Below are 14,873 nucleotides of genomic sequence, written 5' to 3'. Positions count from 1 at the left end.
CCCTCACCCTCAGGGCAGCAGACAATAACACTGTCCCCCCTCCTCAGGGCAGCAGACAATAACACTGTCCCCCCTCCTCAGGGCAGCAGACAATAACAAGGTCCCTCACCCTCAGGGCAGCAGACAATAACACTGTCCCCCCTCCTCAGGGCAGCAGACAATAACAAGGTCCCTCACCCTCAGGGCAGCAGACAATAACACTGTCCCCCCTCCTCAGGGCAGCAGACAATAACACTGTCCCCCCTCCTCAGGGCAGCAGACAATAACAAGGTCCCTCACCCTCAGGGCAGCAGACAATAACACTGTCCCCCCTCCTCAGGGCAGCAGACAATAACAAGGTCCCTCACCCTCAGGGCAGCAGACAATAACACTGTCCCCCCTCCTCAGGGCAGCAGACAATAACACTGTCCCCCCTCCTCAGGGCAGCAGACAATAACAAGGTCCCTCACCCTCAGGGCAGCAGACAATAACACTGTCCCCCCTCCTCAGGGCAGCAGACAATAACAAGGTCCCTCACCCTCAGGGCAGCAGACAATAACACTGTCCCCCCTCCTCAGGGCAGCAGACAATAACACTGTCCCCCCTCCTCAGGGCAGCAGACAATAACAAGGTCCCTCACCCTCAGGGCAGCAGACAATAACACTGTCCCCCCTCCTCAGGGCAGCAGACAATAACAAGGTCCCTCACCCTCAGGGCAGCAGACAATAACAAGGTCCCTCCTTCACAGGGAAGGAGATAGAAGGCATCTGGCACACTGGCGTCGTCGCTTATGGCAGAGAATATTTCTTTGGTTCCGGCGGCATCGAGTCCTGCAGACCTGTGAGTACTGGGGTGTTGTGGTTGTTGTTGTGGTGGTGGTTGTTGTTGTGGTGTTGGTTGTTGTGTGTTGTGGTGGTTGGTGTGTGTTGTGGTGGTTGTTGTGGTTGTTGTTGTATTGTGGAGGTTGTTGTGTGTTGTGATGGTTGTTGTTGTGTTGTGATGGTTGTTGTGGTGGTTGTTGTATTGTGGAGGTTGTTGTGTGTTGTGATGGTTGTTGTTGTGTTGTGATGGTTGTTGTGGTGGTTGTTGTATTGTGGAGGTTGTTGTTGTGTGTTGTGATGGTTGTTGTGTGTTGTGATGATTGTTGTGTTGTGATGATTGTTGTTGTGTTGTGATGGTTGTTGTGTTGTGATGATTGTTGTTGTGTTGTGATGGTTGTTGTGGTTGTTGTTGTATTGTGGAGGTGGTTGTTGTGTGTTGTGATGGTTGTTGTGTTGTGATGGTTGTTGTGTTGTGATGGTTGTTGTGTTGTGATGATTGTTGTTGTGTTGTGATGATTGTTGTTGTGTTGTGATGATTGTTGTTGTGTTGTGATGGTTGTTGTGTTGTGATGATTGTTGTTGTGTTGTGATGGTTGTTGTGTTGTGATGATTGTTGTTGTGTTGTGATGATTGTTGTTGTGTTGTGATGATGGTTGTTGTGTTGTGATGGTTGTTGTTGTGTTGTGATGGTTGTTGTTGTGTTGTGATGGTTGTTGTGTTGTGATGATTGTTGTTGTGTTGTGATGGTTGTTGTTGTGTTGTGATGGTTGTTGTTGTGTTGTGATGGTTGTTGTGTTGTGATGGTTGTTGTTGTGTTGTGATGGTGGTTGTTGTGTTGTGATTGTTGTTGTGTTGTGATGGTTGTTGTGTGTTGTGATGGTTGTTGTTGTGTTGTGATGGTTGTTGTTGTGTTGTGATGGTTGTTGTGTTGTGATGGTTGTGTTGTGATTGTTGTTGTGTTGTGATGGTTGTTGTGTTGTGATGGTTGTTGTTGTGTTGTGATGGTTGTTGTTGTGTTGTGATGGTTGTTGTGTTGTGATGGTTGTTGTTGTGTTGTGATGGTTGTTGTTGTGTTGTGATGGTTGTGTTGTGATGATTGTTGTTGTGTTGTGATGGTTGTTGTGGTTGTTGTTGTATTGTGGAGGTGGTTGTTGTGTGTTGTGATGGTTGTTGTGTTGTGATGGTTGTTGTGTTGTGATGGTTGTTGTGTTGTGATGATTGTTGTTGTGTTGTGATGATTGTTGTTGTGTTGTGATGATTGTTGTTGTGTTGTGATGGTTGTTGTTGTGTTGTGATGGTTGTTGTGTTGTGATGGTTGTTGTTGTGTTGTGATGGTTGTTGTTGTGTTGTGATGATTGTTGTTGTGTTGTGATGGTTGTTGTGTTGTGATGGTTGTTGTTGTGTTGTGATGGTTGTTGTTGTGTTGTGATGGTTGTTGTGTTGTGATGATTGTTGTTGTGTTGTGATGGTTGTTGTGTTGTGATGGTTGTTGTTGTGTTGTGATGGTTGTTGTGTTGTGATGGTTGTTGTTGTGTTGTGATGGTTGTTGTTGTGTTGTGATGATTGTTGTTGTGTTGTGATGGTTGTTGTGTTGTGATGGTTGTTGTTGTGTTGTGATGGTTGTTGTTGTGTTGTGATGGTTGTTGTGTTGTGATGGTTGTTGTTGTGTTGTGATGGTTGTTGTTGTGTTGTGATGATTGTTGTTGTGTTGTGATGGTTGTTGTGTTGTGATGATTGTTGTTGTGTTGTGATGATTGTTGTGTTGTGATGATTGTTGTTGTGTTGTGATGGTTGTTGTTGTGTTGTGATGGTTGTTGTGTTGTGATGGTTGTTGTTGTGTTGTGATGATTGTTGTTGTGTTGTGATGGTTGTTGTTGTGTTGTGATGGTTGTTGTGTGTTGTGATGGTTGTTGTGTGTTGTGATGATTGTTGTTGTGTTGTGATGGTTGTTGTGTTGTGATGATTGTTGTTGTGTTGTGATGGTTGTTGTTGTGTTGTGATGATTGTTGTTGTGTTGTGATGATTGTTGTTGTGTTGTGATGGTTGTTGTTGTGTTGTGATGATTGTTGTTGTGTTGTGATGGTTGTTGTGTTGTGATGATTGTTGTTGTGTTGTGATGGTTGTTGTTGTGTTGTGATGGTTGTTGTGTTGTGATGATTGTTGTTGTGTTGTGATGGTTGTTGTTGTGTTGTGATGATTGTTGTTGTGTTGTGATGGTTGTTGTTGTGTTGTGATGGTTGTTGTGTGTTGTGATGGTTGTTGTGTTGTGATGGTTGTTGTGTTGTGATGGTTGTTGCGTTGTGATGGTTGTTGTTGTGTTGTGATGGTTGTTGTTGTGTTGTGATGATGGTTGTTGTGTTGTGATGATTGTTGTGTTGTGATGATTGTTGTGTTGTGATGGTTGTTGTTGTGTTGTGATTGTTGTTGTGTTGTGATGGTTGTTGTTGTGTTGTGATGGTTGTTGTTGTGTTGTGATGGTTGTTGTTGTGTTGTGATGGTTGTTGTTGTGTTGTGATGGTTGTTGTTGTGTTGTGATGGTTGTTGTTGTGTTGTGATGATTGTTGTGTGTTGTGATGATTGTTGTTGTGTTGTGATGATTGTTGTTGTGTTGTGATGATTGTTGTTGTGTTGTGATGGTTGTTGTGTTGTGATGATTGTTGTTGTGTTGTGATGATTGTTGTTGTGTTGTGATGGTTGTTGTGTTGTGATGATTGTTGTTGTGTTGTGATGGTTGTTGTGTTGTGATGGTTGTTGTTGTGTTGTGATGGTTGTTGTTGTGTTGTGATGGTTGTTGTGTTGTGATGGTTGTTGTTGTGTTGTGATGGTTGTTGTGTGTTGTGATGATTGTTGTTGTGTTGTGATGGTTGTTGTGTTGTGATGGTTGTTGTTGTGTTGTGATGGTTGTTGTGTTGTGATGGTTGTTGTGTGTTGTGATGATTGTTGTTGTGTTGTGATGGTTGTTGTGTTGTGATGATTGTTGTTGTGTTGTGATGGTTGTTGTGTTGTGATGGTTGTTGTGTTGTGATGGTTGTTGTGTTGTGATGATTGTTGTGTTGTGATGGTTGTTGTTGTGTTGTGATGGTTGTTGTGTTGTGATGGTTGTTGTGTTGTGATGATTGTTGTTGTGTTGTGATGGTTGTTGTGGTTGTTGTTGTATTGTGGAGGTTGTTGTTGTGTGTTGTGATGGTTGTTGTGTGTTGTGATGATTGTTGTTGTGTTGTGATGGTTGTTGTGTTGTGATGGTTGTTGTTGTGTTGTGATGGTTGTTGTGTTGTGATGATTGTTGTTGTGTGTTGTGATGGTTGTTGTGTTGTGATGATTGTTGTTGTGTTGTGATGGTTGTTGTTGTGTTGTGATGATTGTTGTGTTGTGATGATTGTTGTTGTGTTGTGATGGTTGTTGTTGTGTTGTGATGGTTGTTGTTGTGTTGTGATGATTGTTGTGTTGTGATGGTTGTTGTTGTGTTGTGATGGTTGTTGTGTTGTGATGGTTGTTGTTGTGTGTTGTGATGGTTGTTGTGTTGTGATGATTGTTGTTGTGTTGTGATGGTTGTTGTTGTGTTGTGATGGTTGTTGTGTTGTGATGGTTGTTGTGTTGTGATGGTTGTTGTGTTGTGATGGTTGTTGTTGTGTTGTGATGATTGTTGTGTTGTGATGATTGTTGTGTTGTGATGGTTGTTGTTGTGTTGTGATGGTTGTGTTTAATTTAATTTGTTAAATTTTGCCCCGAGGGGCGAGTTTATTGGGCAGTGCCACTCATCCTGTGAGTGGACACACCGCCATAGCAGTATGTACAACACTCCCCAATAGGAAGAAAACCCGCTGGGTTGTTCATCCTGTCACTTGTACCCAGACACAGCTGGGACTTGTTTAACTGTCTCAAGTGAACAGCTCCTCAAACAAGAAGATTAACATCTGTCAACCCATAAAAACTTACGTTATCTTGCGGGTGCAAAATGGGGAAATCTTTTAAGAACAGTATCAATATTTGACAAATAGTGTTTTTCTAACTCAAACAATGTGGGGTTTATTATTCTACACATATTTCTAATGTCTCTCAGGTGTTCACATTCTCTCAGGTAGTGGTCAAGGCGGTGTCCGTCACTCTCACTGCAGATTCTGCAACTTCTCTGCCCAACTGTTGTTTCCATTCCGAATCTCCATGGATATTTGTATCCAAGACATATTCTTGCTGATACTGATTCTCTCCCGCGGCCACCTCCTCTTTGTCCATAATGATTGGGATTGCCAGCTGCAGCCACATTGTACCAGCGTACAGACTCACTAGTTTGTTCTTCTATCCTCCTTTCCTCAGCGACTACCACAAGATTTTTTGCCTGATTTTTAGTAAGGCTTTGTAGCGCTGCTTTAGAGTCAGTGCAGATCACTGTACCGTTAATGCTTCGTTCAAGGAATCTTAACGCCATAACAATGACAGTTAGCTCCGCTTGTGTTGAAGAGGCATAGTTCTCAATACGGGCTTTTCCTTCATTTCCGCGTTGTAAGGCATTATTCCTAATCACAATGTATGCTGCACCAGCCCTGCCATTGACAGGGTTAGATGACCCATCCGTGTAGATTTGATCTAACTCATTTCCGGCGTCTTTATAGATTTTCTCCAGATAATTGTGCCTCATTTCTTGAGCTATCATAGTGGTCATTTTCGTTGCCATTTCATTGATGATGATGATGCATGAGTCATCCTCCTAGGGAGGTAACCTTCTCACGGGCTTGCTCAAGCAGGTGAAGTTCTTCGAGGTAGCAGGCTGATCTGTGATGCCATTGTTTGCTTCTCTTGTTTCCTTCTGTAAGTAACACAGAGCTTAGTTTTTCTAAGCAATATCACTGTAATGGGATCTCTGGCTATCTTAATTGCAAGCTTAGCATTCAGTTCCTGAATTCGGCTTTTAACACTGGGAAGGGACAACTCCTCTCGTAGATTAGATGTTTTGACAGTTCTTGGGACTTCAAGAATGATTGGCATGGCTTCATTTTGTATGCTTTCAAGTTTTTTCATATCGCCTTGGAAATAATTGCACAAAACTGGTGCGGCATAGTCTATGACGGAGCGCACATAGACTGTGTACATCATTTTAAGCACAGCAGTAGAGGCCCCATGCCCATTCCAGGTCATGGCTTTGTGTCCTGAGTCGACTTTTGCATGTTCCTATGAGTTGGTTGAGCTCCTCTTTCTTTCCCTTGTTAGAGCCGACAGTGACGCCAAGGTACCGATAGTGGTCAACCCATTCAAGTGTTACACCATTAATTTGTAGTTCTTCATTTTCTCTCCGCTTGTGATGGGAGTATGCCTTCGTCTTGCTTGTGGAGAGTGAAACCGAGCTCAATACATTTCCTTCCGAGGAGTTCCATGGACTGTTTAATTTTTCCCAAGGTTGGAGCTTGTATTAAAACATCATCTGCATATCCCACTTGTGTTCCTTCTGGAAATTCAATATTTGCAATGGCGTTCTTAAGTATATTAAATGGTATGGGGCTGAAGACCCCTCCTTTGTGGGGGTCCCGAGTTCCATACTCATTGTTCTGGAGACTGCTCCATTGAAGCAGACCTTGGCTTTCCTCCCTGTGAAGTAGTCTTCAATCCATTACACGATTTCCATTGTATGGGCAACATTCCACTTAGGAATGATTTGTTGAATGACTTTTGAATCGGGTGCAAATCACTGCCCCACTATACACATCACCACAACGCAACAACCGTACGACTGGGCGAAGTAACCCTCAGAGGAAGAAAACAAAATAGTATGAGAACGATTACATAAAGATGCTTAATGCAAATGTAAGTAGCATGAGTAGAGAGTACCGGAGACATCCCACTGAAAGCAACCAAGAACTGTTTAAAACTGTGTGTCAAGTAGCCAGGGAAGAGAAAGATTAAAGAACGAGTAAGACAAAGGCTTGAATTCACACGCTCTATTGGAAGAGAAACATCTGCGAGACAAGTGTGGGCAAAAATTCAGATAACTAAGAGGCCTGCGGCTCACAAAGACTCTAAGGGTAAGGCTGAAGAACTAATTGACAAGTGGAGTGATGTGGCGTCCTCCTCCCTCCCTCCCTCCCTACTGAAGTAAACAAGGAACATTCGACATAATGATAGAAAATTTAGGATAACAAGAGCACTGTCTAGTGATGACGAGTATGGGGAACCAATCACAGCCCAGGAAGTAAGGGGCGCAATGAAAAAGGGTAAAAGTACAGCACCTGGTGAAGATGGCGTCACCTACGACATACTCAATGCACTGTGTGAAGTGTCTGGGAATCAACTACTCCACCTGTTGTTGTTGTTTAAGATTTGCTACCTGGAACAAAAAGTTCCAAGTAGCACGGGCTATGGTTAAACAGGTGGAGTATACTACGGGCTCACCATAGCCCGTAGTCTTTGTGAGCCGCAGGCCTCTTAGTTATCAGAATTTTTGCCCACACTTGTCTCGCAGATGTTTCTCTTCCAATAGAGCGTGTGAATTCAAGCCTTTGTCTTACTCGTTCTTTAATCTTTCTCTTCCCTGGCTACTTGACACACAGTTTTAAACAGTTCTTGGTTGCTTTCAGTGGGATGTCTCCGGTACTCTCTACTCATGCTACTTACATTTGCATTAAGCATCTTTATGTAATCGTTCTCATACTATTTTGTTTTCTTCCTCTGAGGGTTACTTCGCCCAGTCGTACGGTTGTTGCGTTGTGGTGATGTGTATAGTGGGGCAGTGATTTGCACCCATTCAAAAGCAGCACTTTAAAGCCTAAGTAAAAATCGGGCAGAAAATCTTGCAATAGTCGCTGAAATTAAGAGAGCTGTGAGAGTACTTACCAATCAGGGAAGAGTCAAGTTTCTGTGGATCCCCTCCCATGTTGGAATATGTGGGAATGAACGAGCAGATGTGCTGGCTGCTGAAGGCGCTGAAGGAGACCATATTGAATACTTCATACCCAAGACTGTACTACAAATTAGAGGTATTGTCAGGCAACATCACCGTGACAAGGTAACTGATGAAAGGAGGATAGAAGCACAAACCAGTGAATCTGTACGATGGTACAACATGGTTGCAGCTGGCAATCCCAATCATTATGGCCAAAGAGGAGGAGGACGAGGGAGAGAATCAGTCATAGCGAGAATCCGTCTTGGATACAAATATCCATGGAGATACGGAATGGAAATAACAGTTGATCAGGGAAGTTGCAGAATCTGTGGTGAGAGTGATGGACACCGCCTTGACCACTATCTACGTGAATGTGAACACCTGAGAGATATCAGAAATATGTGTAGAATAATAAACCCCACATTGTTTGAGTTAGGAAAACACTATTTGTCAAATATTGATACTGTTCTTAAAAGATTTCCCCATTTTGCACCCGCAAGATAACGTAAGATTTTAAGGGTTGACAGATGTTAATCTTCTTGTTTGAGGAGTTGTTCACTTGAGACAGTTAAGCAAGTCCCAGCTGTGTCTGGGTACAAGTGACAGGATGAACAACCCAGCGGGTTTTCTTCCTATTGGGGAGTGTTGTACATGCTGCTATGGCGGTGTGTCCACTCAGAAAATGAGTGGCGCTGCCCAATAAACTCGCCCCTCGGGCCAAATTTAAAAATTTAAATGTGTATAGTGGGGTGTGTTATATATTATGTATGATGATGATGTGCGTGTTTCAGTATTGTGGTGTGTACACCCCCGCACTTAGGTGCGGGAGAGGAGCGGGGGGGGGGGGCAGTGGGGAAAGTTGGCGGAAGTGGGAAGTGTGGGGGTGGGCTTGGTGTGGGAGTGGGAGGATGGATGGTGTGTGGTGTGTGTGTGCCTGTGGGGTGACGCGCCGGGTACCATGAGAGGCCTGGGTGTTGGAGGCTTGAGGGGGAGGGGGAGGGTGGCCTGGGCGAGGATACTGCCAGGGCATCAGTGCCAGCTTGGTCGTCGAGGTGTGAAGTTGTGCCACTCCCGCCCACCAGGTACGCCCACATTGTCCCTGTGCGCCCACGCTCTCCCTTCCGTCGTGATGGTGGCTCCCTCTGTGATCAAGAGTCCGGCTTACTCTTGCACCTCTACTCCTAGTACGGCCCGGCTCAGGTCTGGTGGTGGGCGTCCATAAGTGCTCAGGTCTGGAGGTGGGCGTCCATAAGTGCTCAGGTCTGGAGGTGGGCGTCCATAAGTGCTCAGGTCTGGAGGTGGGCGTCCATAAGTGCTCAGGTCTGGAGGTGGGCGTCCATAAGTGCTCAGTTCTGGTGGTGGGCGTCCATAAGTGCTCAGGTCTGGAGGTGGGCGTCCATAAGTGCTCAGGTGTGGAGGTGGGCGTCCATAAGTGCTCAGTTCTGGAGGTGGGCGTCCATAAGTGCTCAGGTTTGGTGGTGGGCGTCCATAAGTGCTCAGGTCTGGAGGTGGGCGTCCATAAGTGCTCAGGTCTGGTGGTGGGCGTCCATAAGTGCTCAGGTCTGGAGGTGGGCGTCCATAAGTGCTCAGGTTTGGTGCTGGGCGTCCATAAGTGCTCAGTTCTGGAGGTGGGCGTCCATAAGTGCTCAGTTCTGGAGGTGGGCGTCCATAAGTGCTCAGTTCTGGTGGTGGGCGTCCATAAGTGCTCAGGTCTGGTGCTGGGCGTCCATAAGTGCTCAGGTTTGGTGGTGGGCGTCCATAAGTGCTCAGTTCTGGTGATGGGCGTCCATAAGTGCTCAGTTCTGGAGGTGGGCGTCCATAAGTGCTCAGGTTTGGTGGTGGGCGTCCATAAGTGCTCAGGTCTGGAGGTGGGTGTCCATAAGTGCTCAGTTCTGGTGGTGTGTGTCCATAAGTGCTCAGTTCTGGTGATGGGCGTCCATAAGTGCTCAGGTCTGGTGGTGAGTGTCCATAAGTGCTCAGTTCTGGAGGTGGGCGTCCATAAGTGCTCAGGTCTGGTGGTGAGTGTCCATAAGTGCTCAGTTCTGGTGGTGGGTGTCCATAAGTGCTCAGTTCTGGTGATGGGCGTCCATAAGTGCTCAGGTCTGGTGGTGGGCATCCATAAGTGCTCAGTTCTGGAGGTGGGTGTCCATAAGTGCTCAGGTCTGGTGGTGGGTGTCCATAAGTGCTCAGGTCTGGAGGTGGGCATCCATAAGTGCTCAGTTCTGGAGGTGGGTATTCATAAGTGCTCAGGTCTGGAGGTGGGCATCCATAAGTGCTCAGTTCTGGTGGTGGGTGTCCATAAGTGCTCAGGTATGGTGGTGGGCATCCATAAGTGCTCAGTTCTGGAGGTGGGTGTCCATAAGTGCTCAGTTCTGGTGGTGGGTGTCCATAAGTGCTCAGTTCTGGTGGTGGGTGTCCATAAGTGCTCAGTTCTGGTGGTGGGTGTCCATAAGTGCTCAGATATGGTGGTGGGTGTCCATAAGTGCTCAGTTCTGGAGGTGGGTGTCCATAAGTGCTCAGTTCTGGTGGTGGGTGTCCATAAGTGCTCAGGTATGGTGGTGGGCGTCCATAAGTGCTCAGGTCTGGTGGTGGGCATCCATAAGTGCTCAGTTCTGGAGGTGGGTGTCCATAAGTGCTCAGTTCTGGTGGTGGGTGTCCATAAGTGCTCAGGTATGGTGGTGGGCGTCCATAAGTGCTCAGGTATGGTGGTGGGCATCCATAAGTGCTCAGTTCTGGAGGTGGGCGTCCATAAGTGCTCAGGTCTGGTGGTGGGCGTCCATAAGTGCTCAGTTCTGGTGGTGGGTGTCCATAAGTGCTCAGGTCTGGTGGTGGGCGTCCATAAGTGCTCAGTTCTGGTGGTGGGCGTCCATAAGTGCTCAGTTCTGGAGGTGGGTGTCCATAAGTGCTCAGGTCTGGTGGTGGGCGTCCATAAGTGCTCAGTTCTGGTGGTGGGTGTCCATAAGTGCTCAGTTCTGGTGGTGGGCGTCCATAAGTGCTCAGTTCTGGTGGTGGGTGTCCATAAGTGCTCAGTTCTGGTGGTGGGCATCCATAAGTGCTCTGGTCTGATGCTGGGCGTCCGTAAGTGCTCAGGTGTGGAGCACCACTACAACCTCTCAGGTGTTAGAGAACAGTGTGAACACCACACTACCACCACTACCACCTCCCAACTAGTATAACCAGTGTGGGTAGAACAAGAGAGGGAGGTGGTGGTGGAGTTAGCGGGGTCATCCTGGCGCTGACGGCTAAGTTGGCCGCAGTGCTACAGTCTCCCTCACCGATGAACAAGCCCCAGAGCTGTGCGAGTAACAAATATTTCTAAATCGTTCACAGTTAACCCCAGGTAATGGCAGCCAGTCACGGTGCAAGGCACGCACGCGCGCGCGTGCTTGGCAAGTTGGCCCGACTGCCGGGTTGGCACGCAAGGTGTTTGAGTCAACCAAGTGGATCTGTGAAGTAGGAAGTGGCATTCTAAGGGGAGAGGTGGGGCCCCCGTCCTAATGCTGTGGGGGGGTGTCTGGAGGCTTCTCTCTACCAGCCTTCACACACTCTTCTATTCTGTTCAATCTATTTATCTTCCATGCTACTCTTTCTGACCTGTCTGATCTGCCTCTCCTTCGAGCTCTCCTCCTCCTTCGAGCTCTCCTCCTCTTTCGAGCTCTCCTCCGCTTTCATGACGCCATATTCGACGCTGCCCTCCACTCTGTTCCCCACCACCTCGCCCGGCACACAGAAGTGTCTTCCCTGCTGGAAGTTGGACCGTGCTCGGGCTGTAAGCGTGTAGCCTGGAAAAAGACATGCGCATATCATTCTTTTATTTTGTTTTGGGAGGCGAGTGCAGTGGCCCATAGGGCTGGAAATCTTGTGTTTCCACCCCTTACAGTTGACGCCGCTCTCCCTCAGATCTGGAAGACAATCTGCAAAATAGCGGGTAAGTTTGTTCCAGGTATTTTACCCATCCTTCACTTCCATAGTTTTGTCGTAGCGGATCTTGTGTCGCTCGCAAATGAACTGGATTCTCACTTTTGGACTGTTGGCTCCGGTTCTCATCTTCCTCCTAAGTTTCTTGCTCGTGAGCCCCTTATTGAATCTCGTCCCTTAGACTTTCGCACCCATATAGGGCACCCAGCCCTATAATGATCCCTTGTCTCTTATCAGAACTCCGCTCTGCCCTGACCTGCAGTTCTTCAGCGAGCGGTGCAGACGGCATTCATTATGAGATGAGTCATCATCTGTCTCCTTGCGCCTTTCAGTGTTTGCTGAATATTTACAACCGTATTTAGGAGGAGTCATCAGTCTCAGAGGACTGGCTTCAGGTGGTTGTTCTTACTATATTGAAACCCAGCACTCGTGGGACTTCCCCTAAGGATTTCCACCCCATTGCCCTGACGAGTTACATCTGCAAACTTTTTGAACGTATGGTCAATGTACGTCTGATGTGGTTCCTAGAACAATTTCGTCAACTATCCCCCTTCTCAATTTGTCTTTCACAAGTGTCGTAGCACGACTGATGTTTTGGTGGATGTGGAGGTCTATATTTATCTTGCCTTTGCTGTGAAGACTTCCATTGTTGCTGTTCTTTTTGACCTGGAAAAGGCTTCGACACTACCTGGAGATATATTCTATCCCAACTCTGATCTTTTGGCATTCTGTTTTATGTTTTGGAATCAGTTACTCAGAACAAAAAGTTCCAAGTAGCACGGGCTATGGTGAGCCTGTAGTGAACTTACCTGGCACAGGAGCGGGGCTATAACTAGCTTTTTGGCCTTCATGGCAATCTCCCTTTCTTCCTTAAATGCTTCCTCTCTAGTCGTTCATTAAAGTGAGCCTTGGTAGCACTTCCTCTGACTCTTTTTTTTTCAACAATATGAAGGTGTTTCCCGAGGTAGTGTTCTGAATATTACTCTTGTCCTGGTTGCCCTCAAAGGTCTTCCTTGCTGCATTTTCCTTCCTTCTGGCATTTTCTCGGCCATTTATGTTGACGATCTCATCCTCTGCTGTCGGAGTGATGCTTCAACTTGAGATTGCTACCGTGTCGTCCTCTGACACCAGTCATGGTTTCAAATTCTCTTTGACCAAGACCTGTGCTATGACTTACTCGTAAGGTCATTCTTCGTCCCCCTTTGTCGCTCTATGGTAGTCCCCTTCTGTGTAAAGATTCTGCTAAACTTTTGGGATTAATCTTTGACACTTGTTTGTCTTGGTCTCACCATGTGTCTTACCTCTGAGTTGAATGCTCTAAAGCCCTTACCTTAAAGTCTTGTCCCATACTTCCTGGGGAACTGATAGACGCACGATCTTCTATTTGCAGTGTTCCCTTGTGCTATCTAAACTGTATTATGTATGCCCTGCCTTCTCCTCTGCCTCTCATTCGGTCCTTCACCGTCTTGATGCTCTGCACCATGCTGGGTTGTGCCTCAGCTCTGGTGCCTTTTGTTTGCCCCCTATCCAGAGCTGTATGTTGACAGGGACATCTTGTCGCTCCAGGATCATCGAGATCATTACTGCCTTCGTTACATCGCGAGGTCTCTGCAACATCCTCATTCTCGCGTTTGCCATGCCTTGGCTATTGCCCCTCCGGTGGGCCCAGTTACCCCTCCGGTTCGGTGGGCCCAGATGCACCTCCGGTCTAGTGGGCCCAGATGTACCTCCAGTCCGGTGGGCCCAGATGCACCTCCGGTCCAGTGGGCCCTGGTCCCTTTCACCACCTCCCTTTTTCTGTTCGCATGTCTTGCTTACATGCCTCCCTTTCAGTTTGTGTTGGCAATGTCTCTCCTCTTGTAGTTGCATCCTTACCTTCCTGGTGGGTCCCACTTGTGAAGTTTTGCAAGGCTTTGACTCATGTGATAAAGACTTCTACCCAGTCTGTCCAAGAATCGTTGGCAGTCCAAGTCTGCCAACGGTGTTGGATACTCTGTGGCCTTTCCAGACCAAACCTGTATGTGCCGCCTACCTCCGGAGGCTAGCATCTTCACGGCTGAACTGTATGCCATCTTGTATGCCCTTCTGGTGCTACATAGCCTTCCCAGCTTGGTGCTTTCTTTAATAATTTCTTACTTGTATGCCCTTCGTCGATTGCTTTTCTGTCGTCAGCGCTCCTTTGTCATAGTGGTTAACTCGCAGTGCTCTCATGACTTTGGAATCATTTAACCCTATACATCCTGTGGCAGTAGAAATCCAATAATGGTTGTTTCTCATCTCTAGCAGATTTAAGGAGGTTTAGTGTTGTTGGGTTCCCAGCCATATTAGTATTTCCTTAAATGAGTGTGCAGACGCTGCCGCTAAGGAGGCTATCCGCACTTGTCCTATTTCCTGTAAAGGTGTTTCCCTATTCCGACTTCTACACAGTCATTCATTCCTTGATCCGTGCCCGTTGGCAGGACATCATTCACCATCCTACAGTGGATAATCTAATAAAATCAACGCAACATGGGTTTGTTAAAAATATATCCTGCCCTATAAACCTGCTCACATTTCTGGGAAGGGACAGGAACTATCAGGACAGCACCAAGTCATTTCGCCTATATTGCTATCAGGACAAAGTAACAAAGTAACTAACCAAGCCATTACGACTATATAGTTGTAATGGCTTAAGGCTTTCTCCCGATAGTTCCCGTCCCATGCCAGGAATGTGAGCAGATGTGTAAGGCAGGATCTATTTTTAACACACCTAGGTTCGTTGATTTTATTAAATTGTTCACTGAGGAATGGTGAGTGATTCCCTCCCGTAGGATGCTTCATGAGGTTGCAGATGCGTAAAGTCAAGGTCAGTAGTTGTCTGCTGAGCTCTTTCTCCCCTTTTGAAAACAGGGGTGACATTTGTAGATTTCCAATCTAGGGGGGACTATCTCTTGGTCCAGATCGAGATTGTCTAAAAAGGAGCTTCAGTGGTAGACATAGTTTATCTGCCAGTTCTCTTATGACTTTAGATTTAATTCCTACCACACCTTGGGCTTTAGATTTAATTCCTACCACACCTTGGGCTTTAGAATCTTTTAGTTTGTTAATGTTCTTCATGAAGATTATGCACATTGTGGGTATATCATTTAATTCGTGCTCTTCACCTTCAAACAGTTGTGTGGGTAATGGGATGTTGTCTAAACTCTACTGTGAATCAGCAGCACCGCACTCACCGCCTCACCAGTAAACACCAGCTTATCGATTTTGGGAACATTTCTCAGACTGCTGCTTACTGGAAACATTGA

The 14,873-nt window shown here is 46.5% G+C and overlaps 1 protein-coding gene across 5 annotated transcripts in view; it reads left to right on the top strand.

Annotated features, from left to right (window-relative positions):
* The window catches only part of LOC123775143 (uncharacterized), a 91,191-nt gene that overhangs the window by 37,959 nt on the left and 38,359 nt on the right, over positions 1-14,873 (top strand). For all 5 annotated transcript variants that reach the window (XM_045770058.2, XM_045770057.2, XM_045770060.2 and 2 more), the window contains one exon: positions 728-819. In XM_045770058.2, the coding sequence (XP_045626014.2) occupies positions 728-819 (92 nt within the window). The remainder of the gene's footprint in view (positions 1-727; positions 820-14,873) is intronic.

The sequence above is a fragment of the Procambarus clarkii genome, chromosome 92 (genome assembly GCF_040958095.1).
Source record: "Procambarus clarkii isolate CNS0578487 chromosome 92, FALCON_Pclarkii_2.0, whole genome shotgun sequence".
Lineage (NCBI taxonomy): Eukaryota > Metazoa > Arthropoda > Malacostraca > Decapoda > Cambaridae > Procambarus > Procambarus clarkii.
Note: the sequence above shows the minus strand (reverse complement) of the source record. Positions and strands in the feature narration are given on the sequence as shown.